General features: G+C 38.5%; 3 protein-coding genes across 9 annotated transcripts in view; 2 read left to right on the top strand and 1 right to left on the bottom strand.

Moving 5' to 3' along the window:
- Positions 1 to 252: 252 nt before the first annotated feature.
- Positions 253 to 21,135, bottom strand: USP16 (ubiquitin specific peptidase 16). Of its 5 annotated transcripts, none has more exons than XM_074814030.1 (19): positions 20,997 to 21,135; positions 18,848 to 18,946; positions 16,109 to 16,287; positions 15,355 to 15,458; positions 12,864 to 12,967; positions 10,842 to 11,020; positions 9,813 to 9,905; positions 8,981 to 9,111; positions 8,509 to 8,596; positions 7,604 to 7,682; positions 6,641 to 6,732; positions 6,157 to 6,255; positions 5,767 to 5,823; positions 4,448 to 4,615; positions 3,181 to 3,847; positions 2,382 to 2,476; positions 1,099 to 1,185; positions 679 to 835; positions 253 to 568 (listed from the first exon to the last, which is right to left on the bottom strand). In XM_074814030.1, the coding sequence occupies exons 2-19, from the start codon at positions 18,906 to 18,908 to the stop codon at positions 444 to 446; spliced, it is 2,565 nt and encodes an 854-aa protein (XP_074670131.1). In that variant the 5' UTR covers positions 18,909 to 18,946; positions 20,997 to 21,135; the 3' UTR covers positions 253 to 443. The 5 variants fall into 5 exon arrangements, with proteins under 5 accessions (XP_074670131.1, XP_074670139.1, XP_074670142.1 ...); XM_074814038.1 differs by having other exon boundaries at positions 10,842 to 11,017; XM_074814041.1 differs by lacking the exon at positions 6,157 to 6,255.
- Positions 20,634 to 24,873, top strand: RWDD2B (RWD domain containing 2B). Its single transcript, XM_074814056.1, has 5 exons — positions 20,634 to 20,916; positions 21,564 to 21,782; positions 21,875 to 21,942; positions 22,635 to 23,000; positions 23,686 to 24,873. Exons 2-5 carry the CDS (start codon positions 21,576 to 21,578, stop codon positions 23,921 to 23,923), a joined length of 879 nt encoding a protein of 292 aa, XP_074670157.1. The 5' UTR covers positions 20,634 to 20,916; positions 21,564 to 21,575; the 3' UTR covers positions 23,924 to 24,873.
- Positions 24,874 to 25,173: 300 nt separating this feature from the next.
- LTN1 (listerin E3 ubiquitin protein ligase 1) overlaps positions 25,174 to 27,948 on the top strand; it is a 32,142-nt gene continuing 29,367 nt past the window's right edge. For 2 of the 3 annotated variants that reach the window (XR_012621864.1, XM_074813994.1), the window contains exons 1-3: positions 25,174 to 25,436; positions 26,969 to 27,172; positions 27,495 to 27,593. Coding sequence is in view for 2 of the 3 variants with exons in the window: in XM_074813994.1 (XP_074670095.1) it covers positions 25,395 to 25,436; positions 26,969 to 27,172; positions 27,495 to 27,593 (345 nt within the window). In the remaining variant the exon portion in view is untranslated. Of the gene's footprint in view, positions 25,437 to 25,828; positions 25,851 to 26,968; positions 27,173 to 27,494; positions 27,594 to 27,948 lie in introns of those variants that run through there. The other variant, XM_074814008.1, reaches the window with a different exon arrangement.

Genomic DNA, 27,948 nt, shown 5'->3' with positions numbered 1-27,948 from the left:
AAGAGAGCTGATGCTGAATTTGTCTCAGCTCTAAGATGTGTAGGAAGAAACAACTTCTTACGCTTGGAACCCAGTTCTAAAATACACATGGAACAGATGATAGCAGAGATAACTATAGTTCAAAATTATAGCTGGTCCCTTTAAAATGAGAGCACTGCTGACTAAGATACACAGCACTTGCAGGAAACTAAAAGTAGCAATTGCTTGTCTGTGCCAACACACAAATTACTCAACAGAAGCTCAAAGCTGTAATTTTGAAAAAACCCTTTTATTTAAAAGTAGTGAAAACACTGGAAAAAGTATGTTAATCACCTCAGTGTGTCTAAGAATATTCCCACAGTTGTATACAGTAGCTCCAACATGTTAACAACATGATTTGCAAGTCTCTCTTCTTTCAGACCACATGAAGATGGCTGCACGTACAAGAAGGCTTCTCGGATGAGTTACAGCAGTCGCTCGTAGAACAGGAGATAGGCTTGAGAGCTCAGCACTTTTGATGCAGACACAGCTTGTACATGCGTGTCACTGATGTGGAACCACTGCCCTTTTACTGGTTCAGTTTCTAAAGCTGTGAAAGGAAAAATTTAAGAGTAAAATTTATTGCAAAGAATTGAAGCAATCAATCCTGTTACTGTTCCGCAGTAAGAAATAATTTGTAAAATATTTCTAATTACTTACCTTGAGGAGATTGTCCTCGAAGGACAAGATCAGAGAGATGGTTGTTCATACTTCTCATTTTAGCATAAGCAGTGTAGTGCCCAGACCTCATTGTTCCACTATGTTCAACAACTCCATAGAGAGAGTACAATACTTTGGTATTCCCTTCAGTCACATTCTATAAAAGCAAAAGTTTAGGACAAGGCTAGAATGTAAACTCTTCCATTTGATTTGTTTGCTGATGAAAGGGAAGCTGGTCATTACAGATTCACGCAAGCACTACAGCTATGATCAGTGGAAGCACACTGGCTCAAGTACAAGTTGCACTTGCCAGTTATCCCATATTATCACACAAAGTATCTGCAGAATGTTTGTCAAGCTTCAAAGATTCTGTCCTTTCACAGTTAAGCTGCTTAGCAATCTGATTGTTTTCCCACTTACTTTACATTTAGCTGTACAGAAAGGAGCCAAGTCTATCACTTCTGGAAACTTGATATGCCTGTTAACCTTCCGGAGATTAAATCCAGCCTTAAACAGACAAAGTAGAGGAAAACCCCATAATGTTAAAATGTAGTGTATTAAAACCATGCTCAGTCACTAATATTTCAGGTTAAAGTTTCGACACTACAAAATTAGTTTTACATTACACAAAATTGGGAAAAAGCAACACTGGGTTGTTTATTTTTTTCCCCCAAGGCCCAAGGTTTTCCCAGCATTACCTCCTTGCCCCAACATGCTGCACTGGACCACAAGTTAAGACAGCTCTTCAACTCGCTCTTATGGTAACTTAGTGGTAGCAAAAGTGGAAAGAGCTCTAATGTACTATAAGGACACCTATTGCTTCTCAGATATTGTAATATGTCCAAGGATCTAATCTTATATGGTCAAAACTGATGTAACTTCTACTCCCACCTTATTCAAATAATCTTCCAGTATCAAAGTGGAAAAACAAGAAGATGACAAATATTATCTCCTTAATCATGTTACAGTCCCTTGGAATAGGCTATACATTTCCATTTTCTCTGTGAAATTGTTTTTCACCTAGTCACCTCCCTTATTTTTCAAGTATTTGGACCAAAATACTGAACAGCTTTAAACCTAGAAGCAGCAACACTGTCTCCCATCCCCATTCCTCTCCTCTTTCTTTCTTGAAAAGATAAAGCCCTGAATTAAATATTTTCCTACAACTTGGAAAAAAGGTAAGCCACTTCAGTGTTTATAAGTAAGACTTAAGTTGCATCACTTTCCATTCAACCTCTCCACCTTGCCCCCTCAGTAAGGCCTGTAATCCTCTCTTCCAATTCTACTGACCTATTTATTACATTCATTTAGTAAGGGATCCTATTCTACCTGTACTGAAATGTAAGAGTCCATAAACTGCTGCAGTAGCAGAAAACAATTAATGCTAAGATACTGTTTAATACAGTAAACAGTAACAATAGTGAGGGGATAGATTGCAGATAAGATCACAAAACAGTGTTCTCCAGATAACTAATGGAATATTCTTTCAAGAAAATATACACCAACTCCTCAAAGACCACAAAAACCAAAGCTGCACACCATTGCCTTCCAAACCTTGGGAAAAAAACCCAAACCAAAACAGGCTTATAGGAAATGAAAATATGCTAACATAGTTCCAAGTTAAACTAGTATTATGTACATACATACATATTAAACTGATACCATATACATACACTCTTTTGTAGTATCAGCCTGCTACTCACCTGTTGAAACCTCTTTAAGTGAAGAGTTAAAATTGGAGGAGCAAGAGAGATTAGCATCTGCTTTTTGGCATTAGTATAAACATACTTCTTTTCACCTGCAGAAAAGAAAAACCACCAATGATTAACATCTAAACAAATGTTACAGCAAGAATTTCTTTATTTTCACTATTTAGACTGTTGTAATGTCATCTGCTACAACTGAGAAACTGAACATTCCCCTTTTAAACATGTTAAATGATGAACTGTACAACAGCTGCCATCCTGCAGATCCCATATCACAAAAGTAACCGCTCACAACGTATCTGAGCAGCGAGCACAAGCAGGATGAATTCTTGCTTGTTCTCTACAACTCTCATAGGCAGACATTGCATGTGGCTTTTATTGGCCTTTTTGAGCAAACACCAACATGATTTCCCTATGACTTTCACAGCAGAATTTTCATGTTTGATGAAAGAGTCACCTACTAAACAGCTACTCCTTACATTCATCCACATAAAGAATTTTTAGATGGAAATGCCCTTTCCCTTCCCCCAAACCCACTCCTCTTTGTTCACTCTTCTTTTTCAGTCCTGCAGTATTCTGTACCCAAGCTTGTAAGCCTACTATTCTGCTCAGTTAAGAACTTACTTGTGTTAATCTGAGTGAAAGAGGTCCTCACAACCTACCTACTGAATACTACTTCAACTGATCCAAGTCAAAATTACACAAACATCACTTTAGGGACATTCCCTCCCTTACCCACCCAAGCAGGAGACAGGGACATATTTAAAGCTTTCGTTTAAAAGGTAACTTGTCATACTTTTTATGTTCTTCTTTGGTCCATAATGTCTTTGTGTACATACATCACAGAGTAGTTTATTGGTCTCAGTAAGTTTTTCATTACGGGTAAATTGATACAAACAGTGATGGATTGAACCTTCTTCTGGGTTCAGATCTTCCCTGTTTGCAAGAGTACAAAATGCTGTTTCTGGATCTTCAGTCGACACTTCACAGGACTTGATGGGAACAGTCTGAAGGTCATCTAAGGTACTTGTATCAGATTCAGCATTGGCACCCAAGTGTAGTTTTGAAAAGTCAGTAGCAAGCTCTTCCTCATCTTCATTTTCATCACCCTCATCTTTCAAAGATAGGTTGTCAACGCCATTGACAAACTTTATAGGAGAATCTAAGCCTTCCATAGGGAGATCCATGAGAGATTCATTTTCTACACACTCTTGTTCTGGCTTTTGTGTATTTTCATGCATGCTCTGAACTTCTGTATTATTTCCCTGTAAACTCAAGTCTTTTTCAGTTAAGCAGTGATGATCATTTGGTGATTCCTCTTCTTGCTTCACATCAGGAGTTTCAGAGTTAATTTCTGTCTCTGATTCTTGGTTATACTCAACATATTTTTCTGACTGTTCTGCTGCACAGATATCTGTCAAGTGAAGCACCTTTCCTTGAAGTTTTTGCTGGCGGCGCTGGCTCTGCAAATTGTAATACATAATATACAAGAATACAAAAAACAGAGCAAGTTCAAATGACATTTATAATTTCTTAATCGAAAGTCTTGTAGCATGCCACAGACACAAAGGGCAGGAGGGGGGAGAATAATCTATAATTTAATGATCAGAGGTGATCAATTCAACCAATACTGAATTTACCCTCACTCAGATATAGTTCCCACTGCTCCTTATTACACAGTATCTTCAAAATACAGCTAATGATTCCCTTCATATCCTCATAATCCTTTCTTATGTCTGTATTCTAAAGTTTTGTGAACACTCTTGCAATCAGTGATTGGACAACAGCTGTCTGATACAAATTAATGCTACTTCAGACAGGCAACATAAATTTCAAATTCCTCTGGGTATTAGCTTGCTCCTAGCACAGCAACTCTTAAGAGAACATGTAACTTCTTAATAGCAAAGACATAGATACAACTGGTCTTTTCAGTTGTGCATTTGAGTGAGGAGAAATTCTAAGCTGTCTCCTCCTTCTTTGAAACTGAGGAAGCAAAAAGAATTTGTTTTACCAGCAGTTGCAAGAACTTCATTAATAAAAGTGAAATATTTATCAAAACCAACCTTGGCTTGTTTTTTGGCCTGTTTCTTTGCTTTTTTCTGAAGGTGTTTACTTGTACCAGGGGGCTCATCTCTCTGCTTAAGATAACAGTCATTGTTTTTATCCTCTTCATCTTCAGATTCCTTTTCTTTGTTTTTTTTAACATTTCTCTCATTTGTAATTTTTACTTTCTACAAAAAACAAAAAGCCACAAAACAACCACAGAAGTAGAAATGTTACTGTCCTGAATAACAAAATAGTATTCCAAAGAAAATTGTAGGGATAAGATGTTATCTGAGTTTTCAGCTCAAGATACCATTTTAGTGACTATAACATACAACTAACTCATTTATGCCACCCTAATGTTTACAAAAGAGGTGTCTTACTCCAGAGGGACTACATGCGAAAACAATGACTTGCAGAATGAAACAATATGAAAAAGTAAGGCTACCAAGGGCCAAATTCTGAACCTGTAAAAGGGGGCAACATTACCTTTGGCTCTAACAGATGTCAATCTCATTAAATGCACTGAAAGAGTAAGGTTTTACACAAGCGGAGACATTTTCAGTTGACTGCATGCCACAGAATTTGTTTGCTTCTGCTAAAATTAAACTTGTTTGTTGCAGAAGACGTATGATCCCTTTGGCTGAAGGGGTTTCATTTCAATATTTACTCATTAGCTTTTGTGTGAGCAGTGCTACATAACAAATCTGAAATATTACATATACAGATTACCAATATGAACCCAAAGCAAATACTGTATTTTCAGTGTCTAGAGACTGATCAAAAAACCCAACATTGATCAAATAAATATTTACATACTATCCTACCAACATTTCTTAGCTTTATTCTATAACCTCAATATTATGAATATTCTTGCACTCAGTGCAGACAAATGGATGAAAAAATGAAAAAAAAAAAAAAAAGCAGCATTCAAGCAACCACTATGTACCCATCACTGTCATGCAATTTAGTTCCATTTTACAACCGTGAAGACGAATTGGGAAATGTTCTTTGCAACTCAGTCTTCTACAATAGTGAGATAACACTGGAATATACTAGATTATTCCCTAAACCAATCTCTACATTAGAAACATTAACTGACAAAGCAGCAAGATCACCAATAGACTATCAATGATTTTCCAGAGACAGTTTATGAGCCACAACTTACAGGAATTACTCTCATGAAAATCTTATCCTCTATCTTTCTCGTCAAATTTAACTTTCAAAAGAGACATTTAGAAAGATGCATAAATTCATTCCCTAATGATTATGTAATAAAGGTGTTTCCATATAAGCAAACAAAAACTAAGCCAAAAAGCAAGCACGTACAATTTCTTACCTGATCATCAAGTACAGGAAGTGACAAATCAAGGAAAGACTCATGGACCAAGGATACCTTCAAAATTAATATTCAAGAGTCCAATTTAATTTTGTCTGGAAGCAGCTGGGTGGCTGTCAATAGGCGTATTTGTACATAGCCTTGTTTGCATTCAATGTGTGCTTTCTTGTGTGCATACAAATGTAAGACACAGCTAATCTACCTTCACAAACAGCTATCCGTGACCAAAATCTAGCAGTCACATTACAACCGAAATAAGCAAGAAATACTATTATAAACTTCAGTTTTCTAGTGGCCTAGAATGTTAGAACTCAGCTTAGGGCCTATGAGATCAATATCTGCAATTTGTCATGACATTCATCTAGCCCACTCACTAATATCCTTACTTACTTCATTCTCAGGATGCATTATCCCAATAATGCCTTCTTGCTTAACTGTTCTCCTGTCAATCCCATGGTCATTCCAGTGTGGGAAAGGGAAAGACCTAATCTGATGAAAAAGGAAAGGGCCCCTGGCAGCATACTGCTGGTAGCAGAACAATTCATTCACTCTACAATTTGTGCCACAGGAAGGCATTTACTACGAATCTGAGAGTGAATTCTTCTGGCAGAGGCAGTTTGCTGTTGCTGACCTTTTTCTGGAAGGCTTTTGAATTGAACTGAAAGATTAGTTTTATAACATAAGGGAAGAAAGATTCCAGCCAAATCATGCCACTCTTTAAAAAGCATGTAGCTGATCAACTCTTAGAAGTGTATTAGCCGAAGCAAGCCTCTCCAATTTCACTTATTTCTACATATAGTTACTTTGAGGTTCTCCTGCAGATTACATAAAATTATGCTCTAGACTATCCAAAGCAGGCAGTTTGTTTACTTACGGTTCTGCATTCCTCACACATAATCATACTGGTTAATTCTCCACCAAAGATTCGATCTACGAAACTTCGTATTCCCTTTTTCTTTTCATATTCTAAGAATTGACAAAATATATAGTAAAGTTAATAATATGACATATACTACACTGGCAACCAATTTAGTTATGGCATACCAAACAAAAAAAAAAAGAATACAGTATGCAAAATGTGTGACGGAATGTGTTGGCGTGTTTTAGTTTCCTCAGGAAGTACAGCAAGATTCTTAAATTAAGCTTCTTTCATACATCAAAGGAATGGAGGCAAAAACACATTTGCAGAAGACACCTTGACTGAATCAACACCTTTAGCACTTTCTCAACTCAAATGCATTTCCCCATTTTCTCAGAAGTACTGCACCCCAGTAAGAGTTCCTGTTTTCTCTCAGGACTTCACTCAACTGTCTGAACCTAAAAAACAAGCACCAACTTTTGTCTGTATAGGTGCCCTACAAACAAAACCAATTTCCTGAAGTTATATTTTCAGTGTAGCACATAGTCTGAATTTAAACTTGGTCTTCATCTTCTAATGTAAGTCATGTTGAAAAGTTTAAAAATTCTTCTGTTCACTGTTTGGGTTTTTTTTTATACCACTGTTAAGTAACAATGGACTATTAGGATTAAATAAATCATTACACTGATGTGCTAATATTTTCTTACATAATATTTGAATGATTAAACACTACCCAAACATATTTTAATGTATAATGTCTATAGAATCAACACTGTTAAGAAGGAAACGCCATCAAGTTCAGTAAGACATTCAAATAAATACACTAACACTATTGAGCTTTATATTCTAGATACACACATATTCAAGAGATGGCATAAAGTTGTACAGTTAACCATGTATCTTTCAGCTGTTAGTTACTTTGTGTACTTCAGTGAAACAGAATATTTTAAATTATTACATCAGTAACATGTATTTTACCTTTAATTTTCTTTTTAAGTTCTTCTTCATTTTGTTTGTTAGAGTCAGTCAGTGCCTTCAGTATTCCAACACTTATTTGCTGAAATTTTCAAAACAAATACACGCTGTAAAATTTCCTAAATTAATTCAGTTAACTAGTTCATTTTATAAAACATTTCAGATGGAGGAAAAAGTTTAATCTTCACCAATTAAGAGAACCAATACAAAAAGCACAAATGCCTGTAGAGACACAAAATAATTCCTGTTGATATTAAAAAAATAATCAACCAAGAAACAGCTTGTAACCATAATGCTGCAATTGGTATGTAAGAAAAATCAGTCCAAGGATGAAATACTTGCCCAAATTAAAACTGTCAAAAAAAAAAAAAAAGAGGAATTTCCACAAATGAACTTTCAGGCATTCCAGAAATTAAGACATTCTTTAGGGTTACTACATATACTCCAAACCCACTTTTTTCTGTAGAAGTTTTGGACAAATCAATCTATTTCTGAAGGACAACGTATTACAGGCGTTGAATTAACCAAAGACCTTTAGAGCAAGCAAAACTGAACGCTTCTACTTGATTTTATTAGAAAAGCATAGAGAATAACCAGTACGCTGCTTTCCAAAAAGGCAGAAAATATCATTATGTTAGAAACCTAAACAGTGTGTGCAATGTATGTAAGAGATATAAGCCACAAACAAACTTCTTTCTTTGAATAGTTTTGTTAAGTGAAACTAGTAATACCAGTGGTTGCTCCTTCACAACCCCATTGCTTAGAGGCTGTCCAGTTCTACAGCTCTGTTGCTAACACGCTTCAAGAAACTGTTATGGGCAACGTTCTTTCTCCCCTCAGCAGAGGAAAAAGTCTTGGTCTGGGGTATGAAAAAGAAAGGTATGCACAACTATGAAATTAGCACTCACTTGGATTTCTTCTGCTCTCATTCCATCAAGTAAATAACGAAGCAATTCATGACTGTCTTGCTGCTGATAACCTTTAAATCGTGTTGCTCTGTAAATGAAACAGTAATTGTAAAGTATAACTGAACTTAGAGATGGACAAAGTAAAAACAATTCACGTCAGACACAAAAGGATAGTCTCAAACATGTATGTATATAAAAGCAACAAGTGTTTACATATGGTATTTTCTAAAAATATGAAGCTAGCTAATCAGAATATGTCACTGAATAGCTTTCATTTTACTTCTATTACTTTGTATTTTGCTCTTTATCCTCTTCCTTCAAAACTTAAGTATTATACAAATTTTATATGCTGTGATGTGAGCTCAAGAAAATCTGGGAGAAACCTGACCTCTTTAAACAACTAATGGACTTTTTAAATAACTAACAAACTTTTGTTATACTCACTATGACATGCAATTGTACAGATACTTACTTTTTACAAACCTGAGCAAAAAGTTCCTTAGGAGTGACTACCCCTTTCTTTGTCTCTTGCATTTCTGTCAGGAACTGATACATGGCTAATGTCAAAGGACCTGGCTGATCTAGTTTTATCAGCTGGGGTTCCTGTTTTAAACAAAAGCAACAAAGTTGTTTTGCCTTAATTTTGTGACAGATCCTTCTGGAGCAAGTTGTTCCTTATCTAAACACTTCATTGAAAGTGAAAACATATAAAACATTATTATAAGATAGAATACACAAAACTGCAAAATGGCAGTAAGTTAACCTGACAAAAACTGTCAAGACATGGTTTCTCATGAGATGATACCAAAACACTGGGCTAAGAATCATTAATTATTCATTGCTTAGTTGCAACTCTGGACTTCTTGCTTTTATTAGGAAAAAAATACAATTTCTTAAAATGCACAACCCTTCTTTCCCATGCAAATCCCTAACTGTAATGACAGATGCATTATTTAAACTAGCACTATAGACATCGCCTAGTTTCCTATTTTGCATTTAGACAAGTGACACTATAGCAAACGTTACACATTTTCATCCTTTAAATAACTTAATCATAATGTAAGTATTCCTTTGATGACAACTATTAGAGTATTGAATCACTGCTCTATCACTTTAAATAAAATACCTCCGCTGCCATCAGAAGCAGCTTTATGGAATTCAATGGTAAAATTCCCACCGATTTTACTTCTTAATCTTGTTAGTATTTAGCTGAAACAGCTTTAAAATCCAGAGATGAGTATTGCTTTGTTTCTAACAGATTGGAACGGTGGGAAGAAATACTACAGAGGTCGAAGCATATATACCATGGATAACTCGGGTGACTCGATTTTAACTGTTGTGCCAGGCATTTTAGCTTCTTTAAGCAGCTCCCTCAGGACTGGAGTTTGTGATAAATTCTGTAGAACATAAAAGAAAAAGAATGATTGGTAACTATGAAACAAGAGGAAGGGCAGCTGAGTTCCACTGGTCATGGAATTTGTAGCAATCAGATTAGTAACAATTTATTTTTCCCAAACACAGTGTTTAACAGTTAAAGGTTCCATATAGCTAACAGGACTTCCAAGTGTCCTCTGTATATATTACTTTAGATTGCAGAAACCCTAAATATACTGTTGTTCTAGACAGTATTCACTAGTGTCTGTTTCTAAAGACACACTTTTCTAAAATCAAAAGGTAAAATGCAGTCTGCATATTTGCTTGGTTTAAAACATGTTTTTTAAAAAATAAAAATCAAACAGTTTACTAAAACCTGCAAGTACAGTGGGAATTTTGTTTGAGTAAAGCTTCAGTATCAAGAGCCAAAGAGCACAAGGTTACACACAAGTTTTAATACACATGAAAGAGCAAGTTTATTCTATCCAAACACTTAGCTGAGCAAGACACACAAGACAATGTGCTCATCCTGTTAGTATTTACTTTAATTTGATTTCCTGTTGCTGAGAGAGACATTTTTGTTTCAGTAAACACCCATGATGTCTGGGTATTAATTTCTTATATCTTAAGACGTCAGCAAGGGTGATGTGCCAGGCTATTTTACTTTTTTTTACCAAACTAGGAAGTTGGCATGCTTAATCTACATTGGTGAAAGATGCTGTCCCTCAAAGACAAGGCAGTTTGTTATATTCTCCCTTAGAGCAAGTCTGAACCTGTAGTGCCATTTTTTCATATTTCTCTGGGCCAACCCACTATTTTTAGAAAGAACCCATCATTCTTAGCAGATGAAAATGACATTCTAATTGTGTCATTATAAAATACTGGGGCAGGGTTCTCGTGGGCTGGTTTGGGGTTTTTTTGCTATTCAAAGTTTTTAAGAGCAGCAGTAACTACTGTACCTGCATCACTGCATTAAAGAAACATGTATTCCCCAAGTTACTAAGTCCCTTCACAGTCACTTCCAAGTTACTACTTGAACGAGAATTCTCTTCTTTCAGTGAGACTTCTTTTTCTTGCTCATTTTTGCTGTCTTTTTCCACTTTTTTATTTTCAAATTCTTTGTTCTCTTGTTTTTCTACTGAAATAATAAAAAAAAATACCACATATTAACCCAGTAACAGGGAATGGGCTAGGAAAGTTACTACAGGCAGCAGCAATCTACGTTACTTAAAACTTAAACATACGATAATTAATTCTGTAATTGTATAAATGTAACACTACTCATTTAGGTTCTTAAACTGACTAGGTAACAGGAGATAAAAAATAAACAAAAGAAGAAATAGCAAGAAATCCCTGAAATGCCATTCCAGATCAGCATGCAATTTAAACATGCCACTTGGCCCACAAGCCATTCATACCAACAATCTCTGAAACTCTGCATGAGTTATCTGAAATGTCATTCCTGTTGCAAAAATCACCTATGCTAGGGCTTTATGCAACATCTAACAAGATGGCATCTGAGATAATATTCCTTTTGACACAGCACTACTGTCTGAAATGAAATGCACAGGCCTCCCACTGTCAAAGCATTCTCATGTTCATTTCATGAACCTAAACAGATGAACCGAGAAGGTTTATATTCTTCAAGATACATTAAATATTTTTTCCCAAAAAGTACTTTGGGGTAGAGTTCAAAATTTCAATGACCTGTTTAATAAAACCGTAAGGGAATTCAAGGTAATTTTCAGAACAACACCCACACTGGTTCTGCCAGTTTGGTAGTTTACTATTGATTAGGTTTCTGATAAATAGGGCTGTGAGCCAAGATGAACTTTAAAATAAAGTAATGCCACCTCAGAGAAAGCAAGGAAAACAGACAATACAATCTTTGCAGATGGATGGACAATGGACAGAACACCTGAAACAGACAACAACTGCATCCAGGTATTCCTCCATTTTCCAATTCAAACCCGAGAAGAAAATTTTGGCAACTAATATGAAGTTCAAATATTAGACGTAAAGAAACTACATATCTGGGAACGCCTGACCAAAATCACTCAAAGATTCTGGTCCCTGTGAGAAAACCTCAGCTGCTTCCTGAACAAATATTCAGAGACAGGCACTTGGCATTGCTGGGTGGTTGTGATCTATTTCCCAAGGGGGCTATGACTTCACCTGAGTGTAGGATGGTGTTAGAATTTTTGATAGCCATGAGTTACAGCATTTATTCTGATATGCAAATTTTTCCAACTTTTCTAGTGAAAATGTCTTGTACAAAACCAGTTTTGCCATTGTGGAAACTGGGGTTTTTTGCTGGGTTTTTTCCTTTTAAACAACCAAGTTTTGCAGGTAGCTTGCAGGCTGAACACATTATTTTAGAGAGTTCTAAATGCACTGCAGCTACCTATACTAAATGTACAGACCCAGCAGATGAATTCTCTTGTATACTCCTTCCATTAGGAAATGCACTGCAACAGCTGGAGACTTAAGTCATTCCAGCTGATACATTCACAAATACCTACAAAAATACTTTTAAAAAATCAAATCACCTTATTCTTAACCAATGACAAATTTCCTGCAGATGTCAAGACAGACTGAGCAATACTGATGAATAAACACAGCACTCCTAAGTACTGAAAGTCAACTCCTTACTCACAGAACAACCAAATGTCACATTTAAAAAAAAAGTCACAGTAAAATTGTACTTTTTTCCTCCTATTCCTGTATTTCTGGGCTGTAAAAGTTCACAGGACACTGAGCAAAATCCTGGTCCAATTAGGTCCATGGCCTAGGACATTACTTATGCTATCAGAATTCTAACAGAGAACAAAAAAGGGCAGGGGGGAAGAAATTAGCTTTTTACTTTACCATAAGGGGCTCCAAAAGGTAAATCTCATTTTGTGTACATTCTGGATTTACAGAACTGTCTCCTACATTCAAGGGACCTTCTGATTTACTGTATGTATACTATAATTACTTACCTGTACGTGATGAGTCAATACAAACTTGTTTTCTAACATAATCCACAGTCTGGCCCAATCGGGTTGAAGTATTATACGGAACTTCATTATCGCATATGTAGCACCTGTCTCCACCCCCCCACCCCCCCCCAAGAAAAACAATTAATCCTGTTTTTTTTCTACTGGTTAAAAATCCTAAACTCTTTGCTTGATTGATTCAATTCATTACACAGTTATAAAATTACAAGATTTATTTTAAGATTTAGAAGTCTTAGAGAAGAGTTCAATCTAATTCTGATCAAGAAAATAAAAAGTTTAAAAATTATCTCTACTAAATGATTTCAGTGACTGGAAGTTGCAATTTACAAATCTAAATAAGATTCTCAAAAGATGTGCTTAGAAACCTTGTTGCAAGAAAAATAAATGCAGGGAAAATTTTGCCAAAATGAAGAAACTAAGATATCAGGCCCTAAAGGAAATGACTTACGAATGTTATGGCATGAAAAAATATTCTGAGTATTTTAGCCAAGCAAGTACTTTGTTAATTTAAATTGGATAAGAAATAAACTGGTGTCCCCATTACTCCTGCACACTTTTTATTTGCTCTTCCACTCCTGATACAAACCTATTTACCTCTATGAGCAAAAAAAGCACATGGTTAGGCCACTGATCCGTTTTAAACAAAATTGTGAGAGAAGCTGCAGTGATAAAGGCTCAAGTAAGAGTAAAATTCTGCCAGAACACATACAGCTGAAAGAGTAATATGTACCGATTTTGTAGTTCTGCCCAAACAGCTCTTTGAAGAAGTGACAAAGGTATTGAAGAGAACGCAAATACTTCTGCACTTTGAAGCACACCAATTACAATTCTTAGGCACAAATACATTTAGCAGATTTCAGGATTACCGTAAGTCAAACTATTTTCTGATATTAAAAGCAGAAGTCTGTAGCAAAGTACTTCCCTAAATCTCTAGCATCCCTGGAATTAGCTGCAATTTTCACATTTCTTCGTATTCTCATTAAAAACCTGGCTCAACTTTTGGATCCCTGAGTACATATTTATTGTCTGTCTGGTTAATTATAAAAACAGGCATTCTCCCTCCTGGAATAATATGGGCAATTTTAACATCATAACGTTTCATCCATCAAAAATTGTGGAGGTAACCCTGAAGGAATCAAGGAATTGGAATAAGTTTTTCCAGCGATGGCTGTTTGACCAGTGGGGGAAAAACATAAAGTAGATCCAACTGTTATGTCATACCAGTACTGAAAATGCACACAATAGCACTTGTAAACCCAAACCACAGAACTTAATGAATTACTAGAACTCTCCTCTTTCTCTCCAAGTGCAAAACAATTCTTTTAACTGTTTACAGGTACTATATCAAATCCAATTTCAAACACATATGCATGCATACCATAAAGAGATTTATTCACATATGCATAGCATTAATAAATTCTGATCAAAACTGCTTTTGCCTTTATGTACTAGGCTACTGTGAAATACATTTCTTGATTGTAGGTTTAATTTATAACAATAATTTATGCCCAATATATTAATCTGATTAATTTCTTGTGCTAGTCTGTACAATCAAGAAATTCTAGAAGGAAGGAAAACATCTTGCTTCGACAACTTCCTCTCATTTGCAAGTACTTTAATTTAAAAACTATGTAAGTTTTAGGAGAGAAAATAAAGCACTTGAAAACCATAATTTTAACGCTAATTTAAATTCACAAAAAGAAATTTACTGGTTCATTAGGAATACATGTTATTAATAACGTCCATTTCCATCCTAGAGTTCAATAAAAATACTGATCATTACATGTGTTAAATATGATCAAGTAAACAGATATTGTTATATAAAATGAACATAATGACAAATAGTAAGTTTAAGAAAAGGTTACTAAGCAAAATGAAAACTCTTTATGTCAGACACAGTATTTCTGTACAGCACAGTTTAGAAAATCAAGGTAGCCCCTTATACAGTAACATACTATTCCTTTTAAGAGAAGGACATAATACCAGGGAGATGGAATTTGTATTGGCTGATCTAGAAGCATCTTGTAATTCTACAGTTGTGCCTCTTAACTATACATGTGGTATTAAGAAGTTATAATTACTTTTATTTTCTCAGTAAATAAGTTTCTCACTAAGTGCATATCAGAAAGGAGCTTCTTCCAAGACTGAAAGTTAAGATTTAGAGCTACATACCAACATTTGTTTCCAGGTGTCAATATTCTGACCAAGCAAAAGCAGTAAAAAATAGTCAACAGCATTTATTAGTTGGTCGATTTCAACTGCAATTATGAACATTTTCTAGTTATGAATTTTGCAATAAAGTAATATTTATTTAGCAAATCTCAGCAAAGACTGCTGGGATTTTTGTGTGTTAAAATTCTTTATATACATCGAGATAAATCCTAGAATTCACAAAGAAAAGAAAACTCAAATTATATTCCCAGCCTCTGTTGCCCTCTAGCTATGTCTCATAACTATTGCCTGACAAACTCACCACACACTCCAGTTGTCCAAACTGAGAACCAAACAATGGGGATCTGATCTTGGCGTTGTATAATGCTTTAAAGCATGCTGTTCTTGAGAATTTCTGCCACAGCCCTACAATGTTGATAACCAGAAGTGTCACAAAATCCACTTGACTATTAATGAAACATACATACAGTCAGAGTATAAACAAAGTATTAAAATGAAAACTGTTTAACTATGTTAAACTAAATAGGATGAACAGATGGGTCTCTATTTCAAGACACTTACTTCTGCAAAGAGAAAGGTAGCTTACTGGGTACAGAATAACTACAAAGTTGCTCAGGGACTGAGCATTTAATTCACAAATTCCAGTTTGAACAGCTTGAAGAATGGAACAGAACAAAAACCTCTTCAGCGTGCAGAGTTTTAAGTTTAGTAAACTAATGCGAGCATAAGATGTTATTGTAAATATCACAAATCAGAAGGATTAACACAAGTTGTATTTTCTTAGCAAAATACTTTTGACTTTCTAAGAAAACAAGTCCTCAAAATGGTGTTTTAGCCTTAAGCCTGCTAAATGCCTTTGTGCCAAGCTTCTAAGTACTTTATCTGCAATTCAGAACAGGCATTTTTTAATTACAGTACAGTACATAAAATCATTTATGTAGCATCACCTTTAGAATAAAAAAAGAGAGAATATAAGAGTTTAATTAGAAGCTCTCTTGTTCCACTATGAGACACCGCAAGATAGCAAGACAAATTAACAACAAAACAAGAGATACCCTGTGGCCACATTTGAGACATAACCATATCGAAGGGCTTTCATCAGTCTCCTCCTCAGATTTCTCTTGTGTCTTATTGTCTGCCTTGCAGTCCTGACAAACATGCCATTCCACATTCAGCAGTGCCTTTTTCAGATGACCTTGTTCCAATCCTTTACGAATATGCTTGCACACAGGTTCTACAAAATAAAAAGCACAAGAAGGATGTAGGTATCGTAACAAATGCAAATGTTAAAGACACAGGCAGCAATCCAGAAGCTAGGATAGCCTTTCTAGAGTCAAAGAAACATTGACAATTTAGAAGCCATATCAGAAAGACACCCTCTGTTACCCCCATTCACAATCCAGAGATATTATTGCTGCATCCTAAACTACTGCATTACTAAAAAAAAAAAATAAATAAAAAGGTATTGCTCAATTCTACATCTAGTCAGAGAAGTTGACAAAACTTTTGGATACAAACCTACCTACTATGCCAGGCTGTGGGCTTCTATTATTGTGGCGTTACGATTCCCACACCTCCCAGGGAGCAGCCACAGCCCACTGCCACGGTTCCCAGTCACCAAGGCAGCACCTGGCTGGCCTATAAAAGTGGAGATTATGGAGGTTATGCTTCCAGCTGAGCTGCCTCAGTGAAATTATGCAGCAGACTATGGCAAAAAAAATGGCAGAGTCATCCTATCTATATCATTGTCACTTTGCAGTACAATACTACACCCTACATGGAGATGTACCTTCTGGACCTCGTGTGAACTCCACCTATTTAACTAAACTCTGCTAAGAATGGTTACATCAAGAATGGGCATGTGTCGCTAAGAGCAGTTTAATTATCTTATTTCTTTTCTGTTTAATTTTTAAGGTTATTGGTTACACTGTCACTTGCACTAAGAGAAGCTGTCTGTAAGCCTAAGTCACATACAGAGAAATTGCAATTGACAGACAATGCACATGCAAACTGATTCAAGTTCTTCTAAATAAAAAGCAAGGAACATATTTTATTCCCTCCCTGCCTTTTTTTTTTTTTTACAGTGTAAGTTTCCAAGACATACATCATCATCAGCCTACAATTCATCACTATTTGCAGTTTCAAATGTCAAAATTTGTAAATACAGGGTCAAATATCTGACAGTACAAAGTTACCTTAAAAGCCAAAGAGCACAGAGTAAACAAACCCATGCTAAAAGAAAAATGCTGTATGTACTTAATATGTTAAAAAAAAAGAAAAAAAAATCACATTTTTGTGAAACTAGTATTGAGAAGAATTACATAGCTGTTTACATAATTCAACTATCTGAAGTCCTTTGCTATGGAGGTATTTTTATTGCTCGGATGGCATACAGCTCTGAATCTATCTTCGTTGAGGACCATATGCAAGATTACAGTCTCAAGATAGCAACATTTTCTTGGCATGATCTGAAACAGGTGAAAAGCTTTGTACCTACGGTTCTGTTTCTGTCCAAAATTATAGGATTTTAGCACAGTAAAAATGCTAGCCAATATGAGCCAAATGCAGATATTTAGATGGATTCTTTAAGCCTTTATAAAAAAGCACAAGCTTCATCTACAACTTCGGAATTGTCTTTTTTAAACAAACCTTTTGCATATTGGCCACTACTATTACAGTGGAATTCACAATGATCAGTCTTATTTTACATTTGTGACTTTACAGGACTTTGCCAGGGTAACCTAGCTTATTTTTAGCCAAAGAAACGAGATGCCATCAGCAACTGCACCATAACTGATTTCTTTGCTGGAGAAAAGTGAGGAAGTCACAGCAGACATTGATCTTGACTCCAGGGGAAAAAAAAAAAAAAACAACAACAAACAAAAAAAAACCAAAACCAAAACCTAAAAAGCCATAGGAGACAGAAGCTACCACAATACTAGGACAACCAGGAAACCAAAGTAGAGTAGACGAATTTAAAATAAACAGGCCATCACACCGAGCCTCCTGCCTAAAACTCTCACAGCTACATTAGCATGGCTCAACTTGTTTCTCCAGTCAGAATCAACAGAAAAGATGGACAAGACTCAATCTGTGACCTGGTAGACAAGGTGGTTGACGAGAATACTACACAGCACAAGCAGAAACAAGAGCTAGAATAACCAAGGTAAACAAGGTAACAAATCAAATTTCAACACAAGGGTGAGATCCAGTACAACTAGAAGGATAACATTAACTATTTGGAATTAGGAACTATTAGGAACAGAAGGCGAGAAAGAGGTTTTAAGCAAAAAGCACTATGACCAGAAAGCTGAGGTGTCTGACGCCAGTACTAAGTTAGTTGCTAGTGTAAAGACAAATGGTTTCACAGAAATATTTTAATCACAATCTTTTTTGCTGAAGCGAGAATCTTCTGCAAGAAAAATCTTCATTAGGAAAATGCTACTTAAACCTATCATGATAAACTTAGTCGCTGACTCTACAAATCCTTTAAATTCTGAGGAAGTTTATACAATTCAATAAGATCCGTGTATCAGTAAAGAACTGTGCATCCGAGTTGCTTGAAAACCAGCAATACAGTTTTCAGGACAGGATTATTATTTTCTAGCATACTTAAAGCAGCAAAACTAATGTTTTGTGGTAGATCTCAGTTTCAATTATACAAACCCACACTTTGTAAATGAGACTTCAAAGCCAGTGACTAATGTAAAGGCCTTCTAACACTAATGAGTTTTCAAGCCCTCTATGAGGTTAAAACAAACACTAGGAACACAGACTTCTCTGAGGAAACATACCCAGTGTATCCAAAGACTCATCAGACTGTGCAGCTTTGCCTTTGATGCGTTTCTTTCCCATATTTGTAGCCTGTAATTTTTCCTACATGGAACAGTGACCTGGAAAATAAAAATAGTAAATTAGAAAGTAGGTTTTGGTTTTAATTGTTCATTGCTAAACAACAAATTATTTCTACGGCCAAGATGTCCCTTGAAGTGAATTAACTTGCTTTAATTTGACATTTTCAAAGGAAAAGAAATTAATTATACTTTAACATGAAACAATTGTAACTGCTGTATAGGCAAGATCACAGTGTGAATTATAAAAACCAAATGATTTAAAACCTTAAATCAAAAGCATTGCACAAAAGAACAGGATAGGAAACTTTAAGTATCAAAAATCCTATAAACCCTTAGGATTTGTACTTTAACTAATAGCACAGGGATTTTAGGAAAAAGAATTGGGTTTGTCCCAAATAAATCTTGAAGTTATTCGCAATTACAATCTTTTGATTTTCTTTATTGTAAATTCCTTGTATCTTTGATGAAGTCTGACACACACACAAATACTCTTAATGTATTTGAAAACAGACAGACAACGGAAATTACGGGTTTTGTTTCTTCACTGGGGGAGATTTATCATCAACTTCCCAACATACCAAGCAAATAGTTCAGATGGGGTCTATTACTTGGAATTTCTGTAGACCCTTCTAGACAAGATTGACCTACCACTACAAAGTCCTAAGCCACCTGCTTGCCTTCAAAAAGCTGACTACTGCACATATGGTAGGGCATTTTTAGCTTCTAGTCTGTAGTCCCTGTAAGGCCCTGTGCCTTAGCTCACACAAGGTCATTCAAAAATATCAGGTAAACTTAAAAATCGACATATGCTATACAATGAAAAAACGCAAGCTAAAAGGGATCAAAATTGAGTCTCTGCAGGTTGGCCTAACCCCGCTGTCCATGCTGCACGTAAACATGTTAGCACAGCACTAAGTCTGACTTGTAACACTTGTCCTTTCAAAACCATTTCTTAGCTTGTACTCAGCAGCACACTGGCCACAGCAAACAGTCGCCCGCTTCAAGCTGCCACAGCCAAAAACCGAAGCCAGCCCAAGAGAAGTGTACAGAAACATAGCTGTAAAGAGTTTAGGCAGGATACCCACAGAGGACTTTTTGTATGAAAAACTTCTTCAAAGCATGCTTTTAGGGCAGACTACCCAGATGTTAAGTGACAAGTAGGCAGACACTTCATCAAGAGTAGAATTATCACCTTTTACAACTTAGCATTCAATTTGTTCCGAAAAAGAAATGACAGCTCATCCAACAAACTGCCCCTACAGCACATCTTCCCGCAAAAAAGCTACAATATTTTATTAACAACTCTAAACCGTTAAAATCCTTTCCAAATTGACCTCGTTCCTGCCGGGAAGGCAGGCCAGCACGAACTGATGTAGCCGTCAATTTAACCCACGCTGTGCCTGGACAGACTTGTCTGACAGGCTCTTCACCAGCCTTTTCCACGAACAGCCCACACGAGGAAAAGTGCTGCAGAGACCAATAGCTAAAGCAATAAAACGACTGTTTATTTTTATTTATTTTTTTTTAGTAAGACAGAGCAGTCCGCAAACGACCAAAAGTGCACCTGCGTCAGACGGAGACCCGGGAAAAATGCCCGCAGAGGGAAACCAGCGGGGCGCGGCGGGCGCCTGCCCCAGGCAGCAGGCCGGGCCCCAGCGGCTCCACCGGGCACCTGCCGCCGGCGGGGAACCCATAATCCCTATCCCGGGAGCAGCGGCGCTCCGGGACTCGACACAGCCTGGCTGGGCGCCCGACTCGTCCCCCAGCTGCCCCGCTCACCCCGACCCGTCGGCCGGGCCGAGCCGGGCCGGGCTGAGCCGGGCCTGGCCGCGCCGCCCACGTGCTGCCCGGTCCCGCCGCGGCCCCGCCGCGCACCCCACCACGCCGCCCCTCCTCGCTTGCTGCCGATTGGCCCGCGCCCGCCTTCCGCGCCTTCACGGACAGGCGCCGCAGCCAATCGGGAAGGCCGAGTGTCCCGGCCGGAGCGGAGGCTGCGGAGCGCCGGAGGAGTGAGTCGCGGGGCGGGGGGAGCAGATCAGCCGCGGTGGCAGGAACGCGACGGCAGGACCGGGGGGCTCCCGTCCCTCACCTGCCGGCGCCGCGGGGCCAAGAGCTTGGTGGCGCATAGCTCCGTCCTGGGGCAGCCTGGCAACTTCACCTCATCTCCAGGCGCTGAGGCGACGGCCTCCGGCTGCCATGCGTGCTTCCGGCGCGCTGCATTGTGGGGCCGTGAGGGCACGGCGAGGGGAGGGCAGTGACGGGAACGGGCATGGGGACTGGTCTGCGCATGCGCGGGCGCCTCCGGTTCCCCCTCGCCGCCGGGGCCGGGGTTGCTCGGGGGGGCGGTGGAGACTCCCAAGGGGCGCTGATGTCCGCCTCTGCGGTCGCCAGCGCGGTGGAGGCGGCAGCGCCCTGAGCATGCGGCCCTGCCAGAAAGAAGTTGATTTGGTGACTCAGCACCACGACCTGTCCCGTCTCAGGCCAATGGAAACCTCATGGACTGTTGCAGAGTATCTCCGTGCTCCTAACTGCCCGACACACACGAGCTAGTTTTGATGGGCTTGGTTATAGGGATTAATATGATTTAGATGGGTGTAGTTAATGAACTTTGTCTCGTATTCAAGCCCTGTTTTTTTTCCCTGATTTCTTTGCTTAGGAAACAACAGAAATGACTAACCGAGAAGAAGCTGAGATACAAATTTCAGAATTAGATTTACTGTCTAGCATGTTTCCTTACGAGGAAGAGTTCATTGTGACTGACCAGCTGGCTGTAGCAGAACTAAAACACTTTGTTGAAAATGACTCTGCAGAGATGCCATCTTCAAAAATTCAGTTTATACTGAACGTAAAGCCAGAGGTCTCTAATGCCTCTATGGTATTGTAAACACCTTCTTTTTTTACTACTCATTTTTACTTTGTAGGATTTTAGGGCTTACTTGAACTGAACATTTGCTCATTTGTTTTTAGGTGGAATTCTCTATGGCCTGTGCTTTACCATTCAAATATCCAACTGTTCTACCAGAAATTACTGTGAGGTATGGCATTAAAAGGACAGTTAATAAAAACATTTAGAACCTATTGTGTACTACATAAATACAGTTATAATAGGAAAAAGCAGTCCTTTTTTGATAGTTTACTGTCTAATTAAGCCAGATGGACAACAGTGTTGAAGAAAAATCTACAAGGTTATGATTTCTCTGGTGTCCTCAGCAAATAAGTGAGGAAAATGAGAAAAGCATGGAAGAGTGCCGTCTTCTGTACAGAGGGATTATATGTAGATACTGTTCATAGGTCTGATGCTCAAGGGAGAGGCTGTTGTCCATTTTGACTAGGCTTAACGCTAACTAAAGGAATGACAGGTTACTTAATGGTCTTATTCTTCCCTTGTCAAAATGCTGTTACTCCCAGGCTTCTGTTATTTTTTATTGGAAAGTTTCTGTTTAAAGAAATGGCCTTGCATATTATAGGAAATTAGTTCAGCCACCATACTTACTTTTCAAGTACCTTTTTCTTTATTTTGATTTACAGATTGGTAGTACTATATGTGAACTCAAGAGTTAGCATAGACCTTTTCATAGCTAATGTGACTTAAATTTATTAATAGCAAGTGCATACCATCTAAATACGGCCTGATTTTTTTTTTTGGCTGCTTGAAGTAAAACTGTTTGAAAAATGTGCTAAGTTGTAAGCATATTACCACTGCATTTATATTTTTCTTTTTCTTTAGGTCATCATTATTAAGCCGCTCTCAGCAGATTCACCTGAACTCTGATCTAAAAACATATTTGATGCAAAACTGCAGTGGTGAGCCCTGCATGTTGAGTGCAAGGGAATGGGTTAAAGACCATGCAGCTGCTTACATTGACAAAGAGCTTTCATCTTCCTTGGTGACAACATCAAATGCCATGCAGCCAGAAGTCATCACGTTCACTCGATTGTGGATCTATAGTCATCACATTTACAACAAGCAAAAGAGAAAGAATATTATTGACTGGGCCAAGGAGCTCTCTCTGTCAGGGTTTTGCATGCCAGGGAAACCAGGTGTTGTTTGTGTAGAAGGTCTACAAAGTAATTGTGAAGAGTTCTGGTCAAGGTTAGTTTTTCTTTGTATTTAAATGCCATTAATAGTTAGAATATTGCATTTTTCGTGTTGTATGTGTGGCCAGAAGGTGGCAAATCCAACCTGTAAAGGTCTGCAAAGTATTTGTGTTTATCATAAGGTATTTACAGCTCTAAATACCCATTGTACTGCTGGCTGCAGCAATCAAAGCTACTAGTACCACATGGTGCACATTTATATCTTCCTCTGTATTTCACTTGTATAACAACAGACTGCAATACCCCGGTCGTGTTAGATATGTGTGCTGTTATATCGCTTTACATTCATGTTTTATTCTGCTCCCATCATTTATACTTCTAAGTGGTGCAGACTAAATGAACATTGTAATTTGATTATAACAGCTAAGAGAGTATGAGAATTCTTGGCACAGGCAGGGCAGAAGTGAGCACTGAAATCAAAACCATATCGTCACCAATTATTTTGTGAGGAATAACATTAAGGTTTTTGAATCCTGAGGAGATATAAAGAAACAAGCTCCTGCTTATGGGAGTGTTTGCATGTGGGTAGTGTTTCTGTGACCAGCTAGGGAACCATTATCTTTGCCAAGATGTATGTACAGAAGGAATTTGTTGGCTTCTGTGATAATAGCTATTTCATGGTATTCTCTAAAACAGTCTTTATTTTATAGACAGATTCATATTTCTCCAATTGCTTTCAGAGTAAGAAGATTAACGTGGAAAAGAATTCTCATTCGGCACAGAGAAGATGTTTCTTTGGAAGGTGGAGGACATGCTGAGATTCAGAAACAAAGAAAGTTCTCCACTTTGGAGGAAAAATGCTTTGATGCACATGGTGCCAGAGGAAATCATATGGATTTGGGGCAGCTATATCATTTTTTAGAAGAAAAAGGATGTGCTGACATTTTTCAAATGTATTTTGGTGTTGAAGGGCATTGAAGGGGTTGAAGATCACCACAGGTCCAAGTGCCTACATTTGTCAGTTAATCCTTGTAACAGATTCCTTAGCTGTTCTGCAACAGTTGATCAGAGAGGGAATTAATAATTTGTGGATAATATGATGAATCCAGTTTTCAATGAAAACAAATATCCAGTGAAATCCTGAATAATGAAAATGACTAGGTGAATGCTTTGTTATGCTTTCTGGTTTTAAGGACATTTAGGGCGCATACCTAATTACAATGAAAGAAAATATGTTTGATTACCTACCGGGCATTTACAGAATTATGGATGAATGGATGGAATTATGGTGAATGAATATATGAAGAGACAAGAATGAAGTGTGGATACCCCAGGGGAGGAAATGTGATGTTTACATTATTTGATACTGTTTATATACACTACATGAAGATTTTTTGTAACAATCTTTCCTTCTACTTTCTACCTGAAAGTATACTAAGCCATGAGATTAATATTTAAAAAAATAAAAAAAAAAGGAGGGAGCAAGTTGACAAAAGCCTTTTTCATGCAAACAGGACGAGCTAGGATGCCTATTTCAAGCCATAAGAATTTTCTGTGGGTAGAAGCGTGTGTGCAAGTGAGAGAGATACTGTGGTGGCTCCACTACATCTGTAGCTGAGGAGTCTGTTTACTCATGTAAAAACAGAAGCTTAACAAGGATTGGGCTCACTTACAGAGCACTCCAAAACACTAAAACCATCCTCACCCTCCTGAGTTCATAATTCCTGCAGTCCACTAATTTAAAGTGCATTATGCTGGATATGCTTTTGAGTCTGGTTTCAACAAATTTGTATCAATGAATGCCGCTTTGTTTCTTTGCTTATGGATTCTGTATCTAAGTCAAGTATGTGTCATAAAAAGCAGACATTGGTTGCTTCTGAAGTTGATTAAATATTTCTGTGTGGAACCAGTAAAATTCCTAACACTGAGCTCGCCGGCGTGGACTGGGACACCTTTTGTAGTGACGCTTTGCGGTGGTTTCCTTCAGCCAACGGGGATTTGCCTCTATTTGAAACTGGCAAATCCTGAGGCCTTGTCAGCCTACGAGAATACCGCAGCCTGATGAAGGGCCCAGGGTGCGCTTGACGTCTCCGCAAGTTTAAGAACTATTGACGGGTACAAAGTTTAAGGACATTTCGACTCGATGACACCAACGCCGTGTTTCACAACGACGCGCTAGCGATTACTGAAACTGTCGGCAATTCTCCTGTCGGCGCCGGCCCACCTTTGACAGCCGCCCTCCGAGGAGAGGAGGGGAAGGGGGCCGGGCCGGGCCGGGCCTCCCCGCCGGGCCCCGTGGACCGGCTCATCCCCCCGCCCCCCGCCGTGGGTTGAGGGGGGCGCCGCGCGTCCGCGCTGGCCCCGCCTTCCCGGAAGTGCCGGGCTCGCCCGCCCCGGCCGCGCGGCTCCGGTGCCCAGCGCCGCCGCCTCTGCTGCTGTCGCCGCCGTCATGGGGGGCAAGAACAAGCAGCGAACTAAGGGCAACCTGCGGGTGAGCTGTCCCGCCGGGCGGGGGCCGCCGTGCCGCGCCTGTGGGCCCCGGGTACCGCGCGGCCTCTGCCGGTGGCTCTGGCGGGCCCTTTCCGCCCGCCTCAGCGGGGCCCGGGCCTCGGGGCGGGGGTTCCGGCACCGGCGGGAGGGTTAGGGCCGCCGTTCCCGGTGCTGTGGGAAGGGGGCTGTAGGCCGGTGAGGCCCGCCCCTCGCTGGGAGGCGGTGCTGCCTTCGGCCCCGTCGCGGTAGCTGGGGCCAAGGCCGTGGCCGTGCCCCAGGGGCGACTCTTGGCCTGGGCCCGTGCTTTGGGGGAGTGCGGCTGCAGTGTCCTGTGGAGTTTGCAGGCGTTTTCCAGAGAGGGGCAAGGGTGGGAGGGTGTAACTGCAAAATCACCACGGGTGTAAGTTCAGCCAAGGTACATTTCGTGTGTTTTTCTGTGGAGAGTCTTAGAGTGTATCTGTCATGGTGTCTCCGTCTTGCCACCGTGCCTGAAGTGGTGTGTCATCCCTCATAAGTGGCACTTGCTCAGGATGGGACAGTTGTGGCTTAAGCGTTGTGTTCAAGTTATGCATTTCCTACAGATTTTCTCATGTGTTTAGAGAAGATTAGGGAACACAAAGAGACATGTCCTTATAGTTGAGGTTTCACATGCAGAAAAAATAACTTAATCTGTAGATATGGTAGTGGCTTATGTACCTTAAGAAAATCAGAGAAGTGCAATGAATTTCAGCAAATTGTCATTAGCGTAAAAAAACCTCCCACAAACCTGTAAGTGTAATTAGGAAATAAAAGGTATTTGGGCTGTTAAGGTATTGTGGAGAACATTAAAGCATTACTTGGGTTTTGGGACAGTTTTCAGAAGAGCGTGGTTGAAATAAACATGAGCCACTGATACGATGAGCAAAGTATTGACTTAACTGGGGCAAGCTAGAAGAGATGCTGAACTCCAGAACACTCACTGTAATACTGATGAGATAGTATTATACTGTGTTACATATGTACCCTGTTGCTCCATTCCTCTAAATCCTTCTTGGCCCCTTTGTTGCTGGTAGCATCCTTTGTTTCGTGTGTGTTCTTATTTTTCCCAGTGATAGGAAGGGCGTTCCTCAGGAGCTCTGTTGTTCCATATGCAGTAATATGGGAAGAGCTAGTAAAAACAGTAGTGAAGGAGGGTAAATCGTTTCTTAATAAATTGTTCACTTACAGAAGGACTTTTCTGTTACACTTTTTTGTATGTATATAAAACCGATAATGTTTTCCATAAGTATTCATGGATTATGAGAAAAGGGAATGCTGATTCTGAAGAGAAGAATAATTTTCTAGGTCAAACTTATATGTTTAAAGCGTAGGTGGCCTTTTTTGTGAGACTTTGTTTTAAATAAAAGGTTAATCATACGTAATTATAATTGTATAATATACATAAAATATATAATAATATGATAAATAGGATTATTATTTCAAATGTGTGATGCATGCAAAATAAAATAAAATGACTGAAATAGATAACTGACTTACGTCCCTGTTTTTTCTCAGCCTTCTAGCAGCGGCCGAGCTGCAGAGCTCCTTGCCAAAGAACGTGGAACAGTGCCTGGGTTTATTGGCTTTGGAACATCTCAGAGTGATCTAGGATACGTTCCTGCAGTTCAAGGAGCAGAGGAAATAGACAGCCTTGTGGATGCTGATTTTCGAATGGTGTTGCGAAAACTTTCTAAGAGAGATATCACAACAAAATTAAAAGTAGGTGTATCCTTTGTCCCTCATAAAATTTTTTTCATTGGAAAACAATACATTTTTCTGAAGGATGGGAGAGGAATAAATCAAGGTAGCTAATACTAATTTGATATTGGTAGACTTGCTAGAACTGCAATCCAGGGGGTATTTTGGAGGACTTATAAAAAGGTCCATCATGCAATACTGATGGAGCATTCATAAAATTAACTCTGTAGATGCTCAATTGCAAGAAATGAATTGATTTTTGAAAGAGAGTTGCAATGTCTGGTAGAAGCTGGTAAATTACAGAACATACCTATCTGACTTCTTAAATCATGCTTGATTTTAGGCTATGCAAGAGTTTGGGACAATGTGCAAGGAAAGAGAAGCAGAAGTTGTTAAAGGCGTTCTTCCTTACTGGCCAAGAATTTATTGTAAAATCTCACTAGTAAGTATTAAAGTATCTAAATTAAAAACTTCTCTGGATACATCCTGAGAAAAGCTCAAAGTCAGTCTTTATTGATATATCTAACTTTGTTAAATTACTGACTTGTTCTAGGAAAAACATGAAGTTTAAGGAAAGTAGTGTTCTTTATGGTGATATTTCAGTATTGGCAGTGGGTGGAATCTGGAACTGTTGATGCCTGGACTGTATTTGCTGGATGGAGATAGCTGTTTGTTAGACCTTTATCTTAAAAAGATGACAGGATATTTCTTTTCGTGAGAAGTTCTTTTATGTAGATTCCACAATGGCTAAAGAGAATGTACTACTCAGTTAACATAATTATAATTTTTTTTGATCT

This window comes from Strix aluco, chromosome 2 (genome assembly GCF_031877795.1).
Source record: "Strix aluco isolate bStrAlu1 chromosome 2, bStrAlu1.hap1, whole genome shotgun sequence".
Classification (NCBI taxonomy): Eukaryota; Metazoa; Chordata; class Aves; order Strigiformes; family Strigidae; genus Strix; species Strix aluco.
The sequence above is the reverse complement of the archived record's forward strand: the minus strand, read 5'-3'. Positions and strand labels throughout refer to the sequence as shown.

Excerpts from the sequence above, each read along its gene's own strand:
- USP16 (XM_074814030.1), bottom strand. The coding sequence starts at position 18,908 with ATGGGAAAGAAACGCATCAAAGGCAAAGCTGCACAGTCTGATGAGTCT. Across the intron at positions 836-1,098 it reads TCTGTACAGCTAAATGTAAA|AATGTGACTGAAGGGAATAC; the intron begins GTAAGTGGGAAA and ends TTGCTTTTATAG. Across the intron at positions 569-678 it reads TCGAGGACAATCTCCTCAAG|CTTTAGAAACTGAACCAGTA; the intron begins GTAAGTAATTAG and ends TTCCTTTCACAG.
- RWDD2B (XM_074814056.1), top strand. The coding sequence starts at position 21,576 with ATGACTAACCGAGAAGAAGCTGAGATACAAATTTCAGAATTAGATTTA. Across the intron at positions 21,783-21,874 it reads AGGTCTCTAATGCCTCTATG|GTGGAATTCTCTATGGCCTG; the intron begins GTATTGTAAACA and ends ATTTGTTTTTAG. Across the intron at positions 21,943-22,634 it reads CTACCAGAAATTACTGTGAG|GTCATCATTATTAAGCCGCT; the intron begins GTATGGCATTAA and ends CTTTTTCTTTAG.